The 15365-nt window shown below is 36.2% G+C and overlaps 1 protein-coding gene across 1 annotated transcript in view; it reads left to right on the top strand.

Moving 5' to 3' along the window:
* Positions 1 to 15365, top strand: part of DNAH3 (dynein axonemal heavy chain 3) — a 56767-nt gene that overhangs the window by 12091 nt on the left and 29311 nt on the right. Inside the window, exons 12-31 of the mRNA XM_053992299.1 lie at positions 353 to 489; positions 647 to 752; positions 1315 to 1493; positions 1782 to 1966; positions 3141 to 3264; positions 3819 to 3975; positions 5704 to 5848; positions 6129 to 6340; positions 6601 to 6692; positions 7121 to 7235; positions 7731 to 7847; positions 8024 to 8203; positions 9307 to 9443; positions 10095 to 10296; positions 10886 to 10978; positions 11298 to 11408; positions 13036 to 13150; positions 13546 to 13744; positions 14737 to 14845; positions 15180 to 15293. Of these exons, the coding sequence (XP_053848274.1) occupies positions 353 to 489; positions 647 to 752; positions 1315 to 1493; positions 1782 to 1966; positions 3141 to 3264; positions 3819 to 3975; positions 5704 to 5848; positions 6129 to 6340; positions 6601 to 6692; positions 7121 to 7235; positions 7731 to 7847; positions 8024 to 8203; positions 9307 to 9443; positions 10095 to 10296; positions 10886 to 10978; positions 11298 to 11408; positions 13036 to 13150; positions 13546 to 13744; positions 14737 to 14845; positions 15180 to 15293 (2829 nt within the window). The remainder of the gene's footprint in view (positions 1 to 352; positions 490 to 646; positions 753 to 1314; positions 1494 to 1781; positions 1967 to 3140; positions 3265 to 3818; positions 3976 to 5703; positions 5849 to 6128; positions 6341 to 6600; positions 6693 to 7120; positions 7236 to 7730; positions 7848 to 8023; positions 8204 to 9306; positions 9444 to 10094; positions 10297 to 10885; positions 10979 to 11297; positions 11409 to 13035; positions 13151 to 13545; positions 13745 to 14736; positions 14846 to 15179; positions 15294 to 15365) is intronic.

The raw sequence follows: 15365 nt of genomic DNA, 5'->3' as shown, positions 1-15365 counted from the left end.
AAAAGACAATATTAATAAAAACTATCTATAATATAAAAAGTTATGAATGAGGATGAAGACTGACAAATAGAAGATAAAGATGAGGATTGTGAATCATGAACTGTGCAAACTTTTTGGTTATAGAAGATATTTTTCAGATTCAAGTTATATTGAAGCACTGGTTAAGATTTTCATATTATTTTCTCAAGCAAACTATGTGAGTAATCAAATGTTAATTATGGATCAGAGCCTTTTCACATTGCACTGTTTTTACCAAATAATGATTTTTTAATGTGGTGGGTGAATGGGTAATAGAATACCTTTTTCTTTGCTATTCTGTGTCTTGTTAAGTATTTGTAATGATTTCTTTTAGGTAGAGAAACTTCTATTTCCAGAATTACGAAGAGGTGATCTCACTCTTAATACAGTCAAACCACATGAGTCATTGTTTTTGGAGTATATAAACAAACTTGAAAAGATCTTTGAAAGCAACATTCTTGGTCCAAAGAAGTAAGTTTTGGCTGGTAACTCCATTGCCCTTCCAAACCCTCAGTTTCACAGCACCGTCCATTTGACTAAATAGACAGTTAGAGTGTATTTGTTTCTTTCTATAGAGAAACTTTGCATCAGAAACTTATGTTTGTTTTTGTGGTCTTCTGTGTTTAAGGTATTTAAATGTGTACAGGAAGTACAGCAATCTTTTGAACAACGAATCACGGCAAGATGTATCAAAATTTTTGGAAAAAGTTCCTTCTTTAGATGCTTTAACTGAGGTAACGTGTTCCTGACAAGTGCAGCATGTCCATACAGCTGCTAAAGCACCACACGTGACTTCCTAACTTATTGCCTCAAGAACAAATCACTTATTTTACCCTTGGGAATACTAGGGAGTGCTCAATTTACATAGCTCCTTACTTTAGGGCTACTGTGCAAATGTAGGAGGAGATTTCTTTATGACCTCCTTCTGTCAGTTTTGTTGTTCTTAGCAGAAAAGCTGCCCAGAGTATTTGGTCAATCTGCAGCTTGCTTGTCTTTTAAATGTCTTATCCTCAGTCAGCCCTGTCTACTGTTTCCTTTGCATCCCTGAGTTAGCATATGGCTAAATGCTTCCCTAGGCAGCTTGGGGTCTTCCCTACTATGGCAAATTACTGTGCAAAGCTTTCAGCCCTGGAATCTGTGAATAAGAGCAGGTCTCTGGAAAGATAAAAATGAGTTTTCCTTCTTCTATTTAGAATAAATGATCCAGTTTGTTGGATGGAAACTATTAGTTGTGTTAGATTTTTTAGCTATAGACTTTCAGGAAAAATAACAAGATTTATTATACTCTGTTCTTAGAAGATTGACAGCTTCACAAAACTGAAAGGAGAGATTGCTTCTATGGATATCACTATTCCTCTGGCCATGTTCTGTCTGGATGCTTTACAACTGAATGAGGAACTCTGCAATCGGACCCAGAATCTCAAAGACACGTTGATTGAATTTGAAGTGATGGAAAACAGACAGTTAAATCAAAGGTACCTGTTTGCATGGATGGTTCTTGGTGTCTGCCTGCATTGATGCTGTATATCTGTGGATGAGATACCTTTATTCATCTGCTGGGGTTTTTTGTGCTGACCAGACTAAAGTGCAAGATGGGCAGCCTGGCTGAACAGGGAACTTTGGATAGAACTTGCAGGGAAAAAAAAAGTTCAATGTATGAAGAAATGTAATTTTTTTTTTTCAAAGACAAAATCATTTTACTAGATCTTGCCTCTCTCTTCATTTACAATCCCAGTGATATGTCTATTCTATTTTTGTTGAAGAATTTGTGAGGAGTTTAACTTTATTGCAAAGAGAATGAGTGAGGTGCCCCAGAACACTGAACAGCTAGTGGAATATGAAGCATTCTTAAAGAAATCCAGTGAAGTTACTGTTGTTAAACTGAAAAAGGATCTTGACAAAGCAGCACACAGGCTGCAAGTCCTCATGGACTATGCTGATCTCTCTGGTATGTCTAACTATAGAATATAAAATTTCCATATGAGAATATTTATATATTGATAATGGGCTTTGCATGCTTAAATGTTGTATCTTCTAGGGTGCTAATGGAAAGTTCCAAAAGAGACAGAAGGGAAATAAAAAGAATTCAATAGAGGCCGAAATGTACCAGTGCAGCAAGGAATGGTAGGGGAATGGGACACAGCATAGACAGAGCTTTTTAATGTGTTTTAGGTATTATCAGATAATGTTATATAATCTGGCCAAATGATGTTACACCTCTATGTTATTAAATAAAAATTCTCCACATAAAAGCCATCCAAAAAGCCATGTGCCAAAGGCTCTATGACAGCATGTAGAAAGTGTGAGAACTTGCATCTCTGCAGCTGAGGATTAGCTCAGAACAGGCCTTTAGTTGTTTTGCTGTCATGGTTTGCTGTTCTTAGTTAATATAAAGGCTGTTCTCTGAGACTGAAGATAGATCTGTAGAAGTTACTTTTAGTTTGCATTTTAATTCAAAGCAAAAATGTAATTCACAGATGCAATCTTTTATTTGCTACACCTAAAAAGGAAGGGCAGTTAAATGAATGCAAACCTATTTTAGTGTCAGGATGATACTGTTTCCTTAAGCAGAATACATTCTTGGATCAGACAATGATAGAAATAACAAGGATATGTCATGTTCATTAGACTTCATTTATGATAAAAATTAGGATGCCTATGGAAGCCAGGACAATTTTCTGTTACATTTTGTACTGGTAACATCTTATTTAGATAATTTCACATTCTTAACTTGATTTTACAGTTTTGCTGTCAATCAGACTTTAAACATTTATTCATCTTATGTAGGTATAATATACATTTAGTTAGGAGTGGTCTCTCTGTGTGTAGTTAAATGGAATTGATATTCTGGAATACCTGTTCTTACTAACTGTCTCTGCCTAGCTAACATCTTATTTAGATAATTTCACATTCTTAACTTGATTTTAGAGTTTTGCTGTCAATCAGACTTCTTGTAGGGAAGAGTTTCTTTGCAGTATGGATAATCCAGCCACCAGTTTCTTCGCTTATTCCTAAACATAGTTTAACTATTTTGCTTGTTAGTAGCCATTCCATTATATAATAACCATTCTATTAAATTATTAAAGGCATTTTCTTAAAGATGACTATATTTTTTATTTTAGATGAAGACATAAACCTGAACAGTGCAGTTTTCCATTGGCCTGATGAGATTAGGAAAATATTTGAAAGCAGTAAAAATGTGTTGACTGAGAGGAGGATTCAGGTGGAGAGGGCATTGTTTGAAAGGTATGGTGATAAGTAATTTTTTTTCACTGGGTATTTTTAGAGAAAGGAAATATCTCAGCATGAGTAGAAGGGAGATAATTTCAAAGAAGGAAAACTCAGAATGAACCTGAGAAAGTAAGGAAGAAATCTAACTTGTAGTATTATAGAGATTTCTGAAAAATACTATTGATGAGTATCCTTACACTTAAATAGATCTGAAAGGAAGAATGGAGAATTGGTCCAGAATATTCATAATTTTATGTTGTTATATTGATTAGTACAGCAGTACACATAGTTTTGTTAAATTGTTTTCACTCTTCCTTTATTTTCTCCAGGTAGTAGAGGTAGCAAATATAAGTAAATAAATTGTGAGGTTTGAAAATGAACCTTGAATTCTAATCCTGTGAACTGCATAGTCTTGATATAAGTGATTAGTGAGCTTTCACTGGCATCTGTGTTTACACTAGTATTGAGATTAGATTTAATGTACAGTGCCTGTTGTAATTAATAAAATAATTGAAACCTGAAAAGGAATGAAACACAACATCACATTACCTTAGTTATCTTTATCTTAGGTGTTCTCAGTTTAAGAAAATTCTTGAAGGTTATCATAAAGAAGTAGAAAGCTACAAGAAGCGGGGAGATATCGTGACCGCAGAAGAATTGAGGAAGAATACTGAGAATTTTGAAAAGTTAAATAAGAATATAGATAGTGCACTAGCAGAATTTGAGGTTAGTAGTTATTAATTGAGTATGGAGTGGGTTACAATGTGCTGGATGAGCAAAAGTTTGGTTCGTGCCCTGATTTCTTTTTCAGGGTTCTGGCCATATATTGTTAAGAAGGCTTTAAAATTTCCAAATTCACCAAGATGTGGCAAACATCTTTGTGTGCCTATATGCTGATTTGTTCCAACTACTACAAGAGCAAATTTTGGGAAAAAATATTTCAGGGAGTTTTTAAATTGAAATAATGAATTTCAGTGTTTCCAAGCAGTCAGTTGTACCAAGATGCTAGAAAACAGAAAACAATTCCTCTGGCAGAGTTGGCAGAGGCAGAATGTATGTGAGCTGGCATTTTCCCTGAATCATGGTTGTGCACTGGAGCTGTGTTTTCAGTTCCTCTGCTTGTTCTCTAATTAAACCCAAATGTTTTTCAACTGTTTGTATAATCTCCATTTAATGCTGATAGGCATTAAATATACATTTTAACACATAACAGGAATTTCAAATGCTAAGAAACAAACTAAAGACCAAGATTTCTAGATTCTATTCAGGGCTCTCCATCCAATTTACTGTATCATCCTAAGCTGAACAGTTTGTCTCAGCTGTGACTCTGCTGGGAAATGAGAAGGGCTGTCTTTGAGAGATCTCACAGGCTTTGTGAGGCTTAATTAATCTTCTAAATCACAGTCAGACAATGAGATTTCTCCATATACGGAGCCATAAGGGTCAAGATTTTAATTAAGTCCCACTCAAAAGGAAAAATGGAACCAATTAATTGAGTTTAGAATTTAAATAAACTGGTAGTCCTACACATCAACACTATTTTAATGCATCTAGTAGATTTAATTAATGTGAATTTACAGCACGGATATGCTGTTATAGGTAGATCAGAACAACTAATTAAGCCTAAGTTTCTAATACATGATTGCAATGAGAGCTGTAGATACACAATTTAAATGTCATGACAATTAGCTCAGTGTATTTAAATATTATCTTGGAATATGGATCTTTATATTTTTTCTGCCTGCAGCTCATATTGAATGATTGCAAGTTTTATGAAAGGCATTATAAAAGCACAGATTCAGGACTCAATCTGAATTCCATGTCTAAATTTCAGACAGAATTTCTCTGTGCTTCACATCCCTACCTGTAAAATGAAGAAGACAATACTTTTTTAAAATCCAAATCTTTGCACATTGATTTTTACTGTAAAATCTTTTGGATGAAGACAATGGCTTACCATAAATAAATATAGCAATTAACATCTGTTTTGGTGGGGGCTCCCAGATAATTCTGTAAAAGAAAAAATCCTAATCATGAGTTTAAAAAAAATCCTACAAGTCTCTCTGAGGGGCTTACATTTAGATTTCACTGTGGATTGGAAACTTGTGAGCCTTGTTTTCACTGAATTCCATAGTACATTATCTTATTCTAAAATGGATTTGGTTTTTAAAATTTATTTGAGTAGTAAAAGATACCCACAAATGCTGGGTTATCCACTGGACTTGGTCTTAGAATGGTTTAGGCTGGAAAAGACCTCTATGATTCCATGAAAGAACCGGGGGAATTTTCAAGAACACCATTACTTTATGCACCTAAAATCCACAGGCCTATATCAACAGATCCATCTGGCTTTAAGGCATGTCAAATAATTGTGTTCAGTATTGTCTGTTTAGAAGTTAAACAACAATATGAATTTTTGATGGGAATAATATACTTTTCTTTTTCCCCTTAAAGGGTATTAATCATGAAGAAGATTTGCTTGGGCAGGAGAAGAGTCAATTTCCTCTCTTGCAATCTATAATTGCAACCAAAGAACCTTTTGAGCAGCTTTGGGTAACAGCATATGCTTTCCATACCAAATCTGAGGAATGGATGAATGGTGAGGCTTTGATGTTCATTTGAAGAAACATGTTATTTGCAGTTACTTAAGTAGAAGCTGAGAGGGTTGATTAGTCATGAGAAAACAATTTGAAGGAATAAATGCTGTTAAGCAGTGTGAAATAGAGTTACTGACTTGGATTTTGCATGAAGATAATTTTTTGTAACACAATTGATTTCCAGTTAGAGGACAATGATGAAAAATAGCTGTAATTAGGCCACCCTGGGAATCTCCTTGTGATGAAGTGCCTGCTGTCCTTTTTGTATGCTGTTGTATTCAGGACCTCTTCAGCAATTGAATGCTGATGAAATTAATGAAGAGGTTGGGAATATGTGGAGGACCATGTACAAGCTCAGTAAGAGCTTCCCAGATGTGCCGGTGCCCAGGCGCATGGCAGAATCCATGAAATTCAAGCTTGATAAATTTAAACAGCATCTTCCTGTCCTGTCCATTGCCTGCAATCGTGGAATGAAGGAGAGACACTGGGAGCAGGTACTTTAAACTCTGCTTTGACTGTGGAAATATTCTGCCATAGAAATTGACAGTCTAATATCTTTTATCCTGTGACATGATAGATCCAGATTTGAAATTTGTAATGCCACAGGCAGAAGCTTCTTAAAATTAATAATTTATGGCAGAAAAGCAAATTAGGGCATTGCACTAATACTTTGTTGGAATTTGTTGCTTGCCATTTGAAAGTATTTTACAAGAAGGCATTTTGATAACAGATTTATTTCTTACTTTATTTTCAGATTAGTGAAATTGTAGGATGTGAGATCAAACCAGATGAAAACACTAACCTTAAATACATGTTGGACTGTGGACTTTCAAAATTTATTGAACAGTAAGAAGTTTAATCTAGTCTCATTTTTTAGACATTGTATTTCATAGCTCAGATACCAAATATTAGTTCTTTTGGGGTTTTGTGTGCTGTTAGAACATGCTGTAAAATCAGCTATATTTATCAAGGTGTGAACTGTCAGTTGTTCTTGTAGCACAGAGGCATAAAAATCCAGTTGTATTCCTAAATCATTTAATTTGCTGATTCAGAATTTTCTCTGTATTTGTTTTCCAATTAATGTCAATATCTCTAACTTGGTGAAACTGAAAGTGGAAAACTATTCCTTGAAGAAAGAGTCTATGATATTAAGAAATTATTATGAAAGGTAGTCTGATATGCAACTGCTTTTTCTATCTACAACTGCTTTTTTTTTTTTTGCTCTTCAGCTATGTTACAAAAACATTTCAAAGATATGTTTCATTTCAATTTAGAATAGAACCTGTTGGAGCAGCTGCAAGTAAGGAGTATTCCTTAGAGAAATCAATAGAGAAAATGAAATCAGAGTGGGTCAACGTGCACTTTGGTTTGGCCAAGTACAGGGATACTGTAAGTAAACACCAAATCAATATATATATCTGAACATGATTGCTTTGATTCTGAATACCAATTGAGAAATATTAGAGGGATGTTGCTAATGACTCATTGTGGTGCAATGGAAAGTTGTATCTTAGCCCACAGCTAAGCAAATGTCTCCATTATTATATCTCCTTTTATGTGGACTTTAGTATCTGGAGAGCTTGTGATCTCACATACTCATCCTAACAAATCTGTGAGCCTGAGGACTTCCCCAGTATTGTATGGAAAGCTGGACAGTAGTGAAATTTTGACTTGCCCAGAAGAAAGAAGAGTCACAGTGCAAAAGATGAAGTCAGAAGGCACCAGCTTCCTATCACAAAACAATCTCTGTCTGGACCTTTGAAACAGAGGTGTACAGAAGAGATTCCATTTGATGTCTTCACATGATAGAGTAGGGGGGAAACAGGATGAGTGGTGAAATAAAGTGACTGCCATTTGACTTACCAAAATGTGATTTGTTTACAGGACACCAACATCCTGTCAGCAGTGGATGACATCCAGCTTTTGTTGGATGATCACATTGTTAAGACTCAGACAGTGTGTGGCTCTCCCTTCATCAAACCAATAGAAGCTGAATGTGTGGTAAGGAAAAGCCAGTTTGACAGAGCTTGCATGTCTCATTATAAGCTTTCCTCAAGTGCTTCAGGGTATTTTGACATGATAAGACATTAAAGAGTTGTTAACTAAGAACACATATTCATATTTTCTGATTTTTTCTTGTTGTAATTTTGCTTAACTACTAAATGTTTTCATTGCAGGCTTGGAGAGATAAGCTGTGTTTAATGCAAGATATTATAGATAGCTGGTTAAAATGTCAGGCAACATGGTTGTATTTGGAACCAATTTTTAGTTCAGAAGACATTATAGCTCAAATGCCTGAAGAGGGCAGAAAGTTTAAGATTGTGGATTCATACTGGAAAAACATTATGACAGAAGTGGTAAGTGCTAACATGTCATGAATTGTGCATTTTTTTGCCCACCTGGTAACATGATTATTAATATCATGTGCATATACTGTTCTTTCCTGCAGTTGGGTATTGGTATCAATGAACTGGAAAATCCTTTACTAAAGTCCAACAAATTCTAGTCTTGCAGTAAAATTGTAGATTACATCATTATTGCATTGAGATTTTTACTATACAGTAAAGGCTGGATGTTGAATGTTGAATCATAGCTCAAGGAAAATGAATTCTAATTTTTTTAGCTTTCTTATGGCTAAATGGTCAAAATTAGGTAGAAAGATGAATGATTTGTGCTTTCAGGATGTGGTTACGACTTCACTGACAAGGTACAAAGCTTTGTCTGGATACAGTGAGAGTTTGCATTAGACTTACAGGTGTACACACTTTTGAAGCAACTAAATGGATTTTTTTTTCATGTGATTTTTCTCTAATATGTGGCAGCATGATTATTCAAAAATTTAGTGAATATGGACTGTCACAGTAATGTGCCAGGATAAGATAATGGGGATAGGAAGTGCAATTTGGTAACCTGTAAATAAGAAGTTTGAGTAAGAGGCCAGACAGTGGTGGTGTGAGCTGAGATGTTTGTCAAAAACACTGGGAGTGCATGGTTGTATGGTAAAGGTGTTGAAATAATCAGTGTAACTAAGTAGGAGTTGAGACCTGTCCAACAGCTCAGACTCTCTGAATGATGAGGCCTGTACTGAAATAGAACCCTCTGAGGAGGACTGTTATCAGAAGAGAGGACAGGGACTAATTGTCGTGTGCTGTGTCTCTGATAGAACTTATTTGTGAGTGGAAAACAATGTAGCAAGCTCAAGACACAGGAGCAAGTGCCAAAGATCTTATTTGTTGATATTTCCTTCATTAATGTCTATGAATTTCAAGTTGGTAAAATTGACAGTCTGAAAAGCAAAACTATCAAATAATGCAAATGTATTTCATACCATGAAAGCACACTACAGAGAAGAATTACAGCATTTTAGCCTCCTGCAGTATATGTGATTGATGCTAACAATTTTAATGTAAAACCTATTGCAGTTTTTAGCAGTTTCTGCCATGTGTTTGTTTTTACAAAGGTGAAGGACACAAAGGTACTTGTAGCAACTGAACAACCCAAGATGTTAGACAGACTTCAGGAAGCAAATATTCTCTTAGAGGACATTCAAAAGGGGCTGAATACTTACTTGGAGTCGAAAAGATTATTTTTCCCAAGGTAAATTAGTTAAACAGGCCTAAGTTAGAAACAAGAAGCTGTAAGCTCTTTCAAACCATTTCTACTGAACTTAAAAGTCTAATTTTATAAACATATGTGGGACACAGTCACATGCAGCAAAAAATGAAAAGCTGTTCTTATCAACAGACATAACTCATTTTCCTCAGTTGTGAAATGCCAGAACAGGTGGGGATGGGGAGGCACAATCTGTCTATCACAATGTAAACTTGGATTGGAAAGGCATTATTAATTACAGGGTATTTTTGAAGGAGCCTTCCCATGGCTGATATGCAATTATGTCCCTGCCCCACCCTCTTTAGAGGTGTGTGATACGTGGGAGTCGTTCATGATCATGAGGAGCAGGATTCAGGGTTTTTACAGGGTACTTAATCTGGCTGGAGCCATCTGGTCTTCCCTGCCTGAGTTTGAGAACCCTTATTCTTCCTTTGCATAAAAAGATGATCACACTGAAATTCTGAAAAAACAGATGTGATGAGTTTTATAATGTTAAAAATTGCTTAAGGAAAGGGATATGAGATACTAATTTCCTCTCTGATACACTAGGATCTTAAGCAACAATAAAACCAATTGTATGAGTAGATTATTAATGGAAATTTTCATGATTGGAAAGTAATTGTGTTTTTCTGGCAGATTCTTTTTCCTGTCTAACGATGAGCTGCTTGAAATACTGTCTGAAACAAAGGATCCACTTCGAGTACAACCACATTTAAAGAAGTGTTTTGAAGGAATTGCTAAACTGGAGTTCACAGAAGATCTGGAGATCATAGGCATGATCAGTTCAGAGAAAGAAACAGTTCCTTTCATAGATAAAATCTATCCAATGAGAGCAAATGTAAATTGTTTTTTAATTTTACTATATGAAATTAGATTAATATATAATACATTGCATAAAGCGCATGTTTTTGAGGGAATTAGGTTTAAACCATTTAGAATCACATCATGAAAGGAGTTTAGGAAGTGACAGTGTAGACTGGTATTCTGGAATAAAAAGGATTTCCTACAAAGAGGAGTAAGACATACCAGTTTTGCAGTAAATTCCTCTGAAAGGTGGGGCATGTTGTGAGTTACAGATACTCTTTTCTCTTAATCCTGCAGGAACAAAGCATGCCCTGGGTTAAAATGAGCAGGCTTAGCTGATGATGCAATCTGTGTTTTTTGTTTCAGCTTATATGAAACATATCCAGCTGTTTCTTTAGCTGGGTTGTCTTTAGAGTTAGCTTTATAATACCTGCCTTCACACAGTGTAAACTACAGTATTACCAGTCATATTTTGGGTAATTTCAACCTTTATTCCTTTTATATACAACACCCAGATCTGAAGAAAGCATATTTAAGCCTAACACATTTCAAATAATTTGTCATTGAAGAAGAATACAATCAGGAAATATGTATTGACTCTTAACTGTTTTTCTTTCTTGAAGGGCATGGTAGAAAAATGGCTTCTGCAAGTAGAAGAAATGATGTTGGCCAGCGTAAGACAAGTTCTTCAAGATGGCATAAAAGGATATAGCCAGGTAATTATTCCTGAACTATGGTATAAGTTAGATTTCACAAACAAATATACATGAATAGGTTGCTCAAATTCTTAACCAAGGAAACATGTTTGAAGCTAAGTGGAATCCAACTTGGAATGAACTCTTCTTGTTCAACAGTACCAATCTGAAGTTTTAGTTCTGAAGTTTCAGGAAGAAAAAGTAATAAAGCTTTAGATGCTGATTCTCATTTATTTGCAGCATGAGACAAAAGACATTTGAGGAAAGTAATTGTTCTCAGTACCATAATCTAATGTGTTTATATGACTTCTTGTGTCTGAAATTGATCTTTTGGTTTAAGGTTCCTCGGAAAGAGTGGGTACTTCAGTGGCCTGGACAGGCAGTTATTTGTGTTTCATCCATTTACTGGACAGAAGAAGTGTCTGAGGCTATAAGGAAAAAAGCTTTACAAGTAAGATTTTCTTCTAACTTTCTATTTCTAGGCACTGAACTCTGATTAATTAGTTAAAAGCTCCTTCTAGCAAAGAAGATCCTCAACAAGATATTACAATTTACTCATACAGTGCTTTATTTTGTTTTTCCTTTTGCATTGGGTCTTAGCAGAGGTTTGTTCCCATTTGCTTTGGTGTGTATCAGGAGAAATCCTACTGAAGGAAATTGTATTACTTCATTTATGAGTGATACTGGTGTGAATTAAAGTACCAAAAAAAGTGACAGACCATTGTTAAGCACTATGTATTTTTATTTCTAATTCCTGTCTCTACGTGGGAAGCCTCAGAGAAACATGCAGGCAGAAATCTCTCTTTACAGATGGTGCAGTTATTTCAAATAATCACAGAATCAATGATGTTGAAAAAGACCTCTGACCATCGAGTCCAACCAATGACCCAACACCAGCTTGTCAACCAGACCATGGCACTGAATGCCATGTCCAGTCTCCTTAAACACCTCCAGGGACAGTGACTCCATCACCTTCCTGGGCAGCCCCTTCCAATGGCTAATCACTCTTTCTGTGCAGAAATTCTTCCTAATATTCAATCTAAACTTCCCCTGGCACAGCTTAAGACTACGTGTCCTTGTCCTGTCACTGTTACTTGGGAGCCCAGCCCTTACCTGGCTCCAACCTCCTTTCAGGGAGTTGTAGAGAGGGATAAGGTCACCAGTGCTTTCTCTGGTTATTGCTTGACTCTCCTGATGTGAGGAAGGTGCAGCAGCCAAACTTGTTATTTCATGCAAGAAACTTTTCTTACTTGTTCATAGTGCCTCTGTCACTACAGCAGTTTTAACTATCAGTTCACTGAGGCTTTACTCAAACACATGCTCAAGTAGTCAAAATAATTTCTGTTCAATGGGCTTTTCTGTGATCCTATTTAAGCTGGGTGGATGAGGATTTATTTGGAGATTAATTCTGTCAACAGAATGTTTAGGCTGCTTTTTAAATGTTGAAATAGAAAAGTATTAATAAACTTTACATCAAATACTACATTTTAATAATGGCTTTTTGTTTCTGTATCCTTACTGAATATCTTAGCTTTATTGTTTAACAGCAGTTGAAGATCTTATTCAATATATCCAGACAGATCTAAAATGTTTATTACTTGCAGAGAAAGTATCCTGAATAATCCATAGCTGAAGAAAAATTAGAAGGAATCACAGAACAGTGAATGACAGAATATAAGGGACCTCTGGACATCATGTAGTCCAACACCTGTTTAAAGTAGAGCCAACTAAACCATGTTGCTAATGGACTTTGTCCTGTATGCCCATCCTTTCTTGAGTGGGGGAAGCTAAACAAAGAATATCTGCTCCTCTCCCATTGCAGAGTTTTGTCACTTCCATTAGGAAGAAAGAGAAAGCCTTCTGCTAATAAGCCTTCTTTCAGGCCGTAAATATTTTTGAAGTGTTCATATTAAAATAAAATGCCAGTATGCTAAAGAGAATTTGAAGTTTTTGTGTAGTGCCCAGACTACCATTAATATGTTTTGTTAGAGGGGCTCTCTCCAATGATTGCACCCACAGGATCTTAGGAACTGCTGGCTGCAGCATCCCATTAATGGCTGTGTTTGTTTCTGTGACAGGATTTCTTGGAGAAGAGCAATATACAGATCAGGGACATAGTTGAGTTAGTGAGAGGAAAGCTGTCCAGTGGAGCCCGGCTGACCCTTGGAGCTCTCATTGTCATCGACGTGCACGGTAATGTGCAGCTGCTGCTACCCCTGGGACATCTGCGGCAGTGCTGCTGTCAGTAGCTGGGTGGACTGTTGGAGAGAGGCACCTAAAATGCTTCCTCTCACTTGAATCAACCTTTACAGAGTTATTGCTGAGCTCTTTGGGCAAATGAGGATTGCTCACTACTGCACAAGGGTCTCCCATCTACTTAGAACAGACACTGGAATCTAGTTACAATTAAACTGATTCCCTATGCAAAACAATTGCAAATTCCTCTCTAACATGAAAACCAGCCTTTAAATGTTGAATTACTCTTACATAGCTCTAAGTAAATGTTACTTTAATTATAAGTTCTTTTAAGTAAACTATCACAGCAGAAGTGTCTAGATTTTTTAAACAATCTGTGTCTTACTCTGCAGCTCGTGATGTGGTCTCAAAATTGGTTGAAGACAAAGTCACAGATCTGAATGACTTCCAGTGGATTTCTCAGCTGAGATACTACTGGGCAGAGAATGATGTAATAGTGAGAATGATCACAACAGAAATGAAATATGGTTATGAGTATCTGGGTAATTCCCAACGTCTGGTTATAACCCCACTGACAGATCGATGTTATAGGTAAGGACATACTGTCTGGGAATAAGGTTTTCTTTTTTTTGATTGATCTGTGTTTACTTTCATTTGTTCTAGTTAATAATAGGAGGAACCTTAGCAGCTAACATTTTCTTGTAGGTTTTGCCCAAATATGGTAAAAATATTTGCAATATATAGCCTTCTACAGCAGTAGAGTAATAGATTTCTACTGTATCCAAGAAGGTGCTTCTGAAAAGAGGAGGCAGCATGTGGTATTGGAACTGCAAAGAATTCTACAGTAACACTGGTCAATTAATTTATCTGAAGTAAGACACAGAGTTTGGGTATGCCTGCCTGTAAGATAAATGAGGTAATTAAAAAGCCCTTCACAGATACTTGAATGCAGATAGCTTCCTGTTCCTCCACTGGCTTGCAAGAGGTTGTAATGGAAATACTTCAGTCCTCAAGGTTAAAATATTCATATTTCACTTCTGGTGAGCCCTCAATACATGAGTCAAAGCCTTTGAATGAGCGTTTTGTAAAATAATCCGATCACTCCAGTATTAACAGGGATCTCATTTTAGTAGGATGTTCACTTGAAAAGCAATGTGATTCTCAGGTTTTTGAAACAATCTTTATGCTTTCTCATCCATTTCTAAAGATTGACTGAATTTATAAAGCCGGCTTCGAGCTCTTGCCTGTTCAAGGGCCACTTGAGGGAAATGCATGCTTTTGCAGACTCTACCATTTTGCTCATGTCACTGTTCATTTGCTTGTGTAATTGAAGGTGTACAAGGTGCATGCATGTAATAAAAGCCTTGACATCCCTTTTAGGCCAAGTGGCCGAATGTGACCTTCCACTATTAGGAATCACTTATGAGACAATACTGGGTTTTTAGAGCAAGCTGTGAGGTCAGTAGAGAAACAAGTGAATTGTTTTCAGGAGAGCCTGTATAGGAAAATATGCATCAATCCATTCAGAAACAATCTGACATTAAAAATTGTTATGTCTAATGCCTGTGTTCTTGATAATGTAGGACATTAATGGGTGCCTTGAAATTAAATCTTGGTGGTGCTCCAGAAGGGCCTGCTGGGACTGGCAAAACAGAAACAACAAAAGATCTAGCAAAAGCTATAGCTAAGCAGGTACCAAAACTCCCTTTTTTTACTTTCCACTATTTATGTTTGGATATCTAGATATTAAGATGCCATTCTTAAGCAAGTGCTGCTTATTTTGTAACTATTTATTTACAGTTGGACTTGAACATCTTAAAGGTCCTTCCCAGCCTAATGATTCTGTGATACCAACTATTCACAGGAATAGCTGTTAACAAACTCACATTTAGGACTGTGTCTATATGGCATCCTGATTTTCTGATCCAAAATTAGCAACTGTAATCCCTTCCCATTTTAGATGCTAAGAGTTTTATAGTGGACTTTGTGGTAATACTGAGAAATGTTCTCTGTGTTTTCATTGTAGTGTGTTGTCTTTAATTGCTCCGATGGCCTCGATTACAAGGCAATGGGCAAGTTCTTTAAGGGGCTGGCACAAGCTGGGGCATGGGCCTGCTTTGATGAGTTCAATAGAATTGAGGTAATGTTTTAACTTGGACAAATAAAATGAGAAAGCTTCAATTTCAGACACAAGAAGTTTTAGATTTAGACA

This window comes from Vidua macroura, chromosome 16 (assembly GCF_024509145.1).
Source record: "Vidua macroura isolate BioBank_ID:100142 chromosome 16, ASM2450914v1, whole genome shotgun sequence".
Classification (NCBI taxonomy): domain Eukaryota; kingdom Metazoa; phylum Chordata; class Aves; order Passeriformes; family Viduidae; genus Vidua; species Vidua macroura.
The sequence above is the reverse complement of the archived record's forward strand: the minus strand, read 5'-3'. Positions and strand labels throughout refer to the sequence as shown.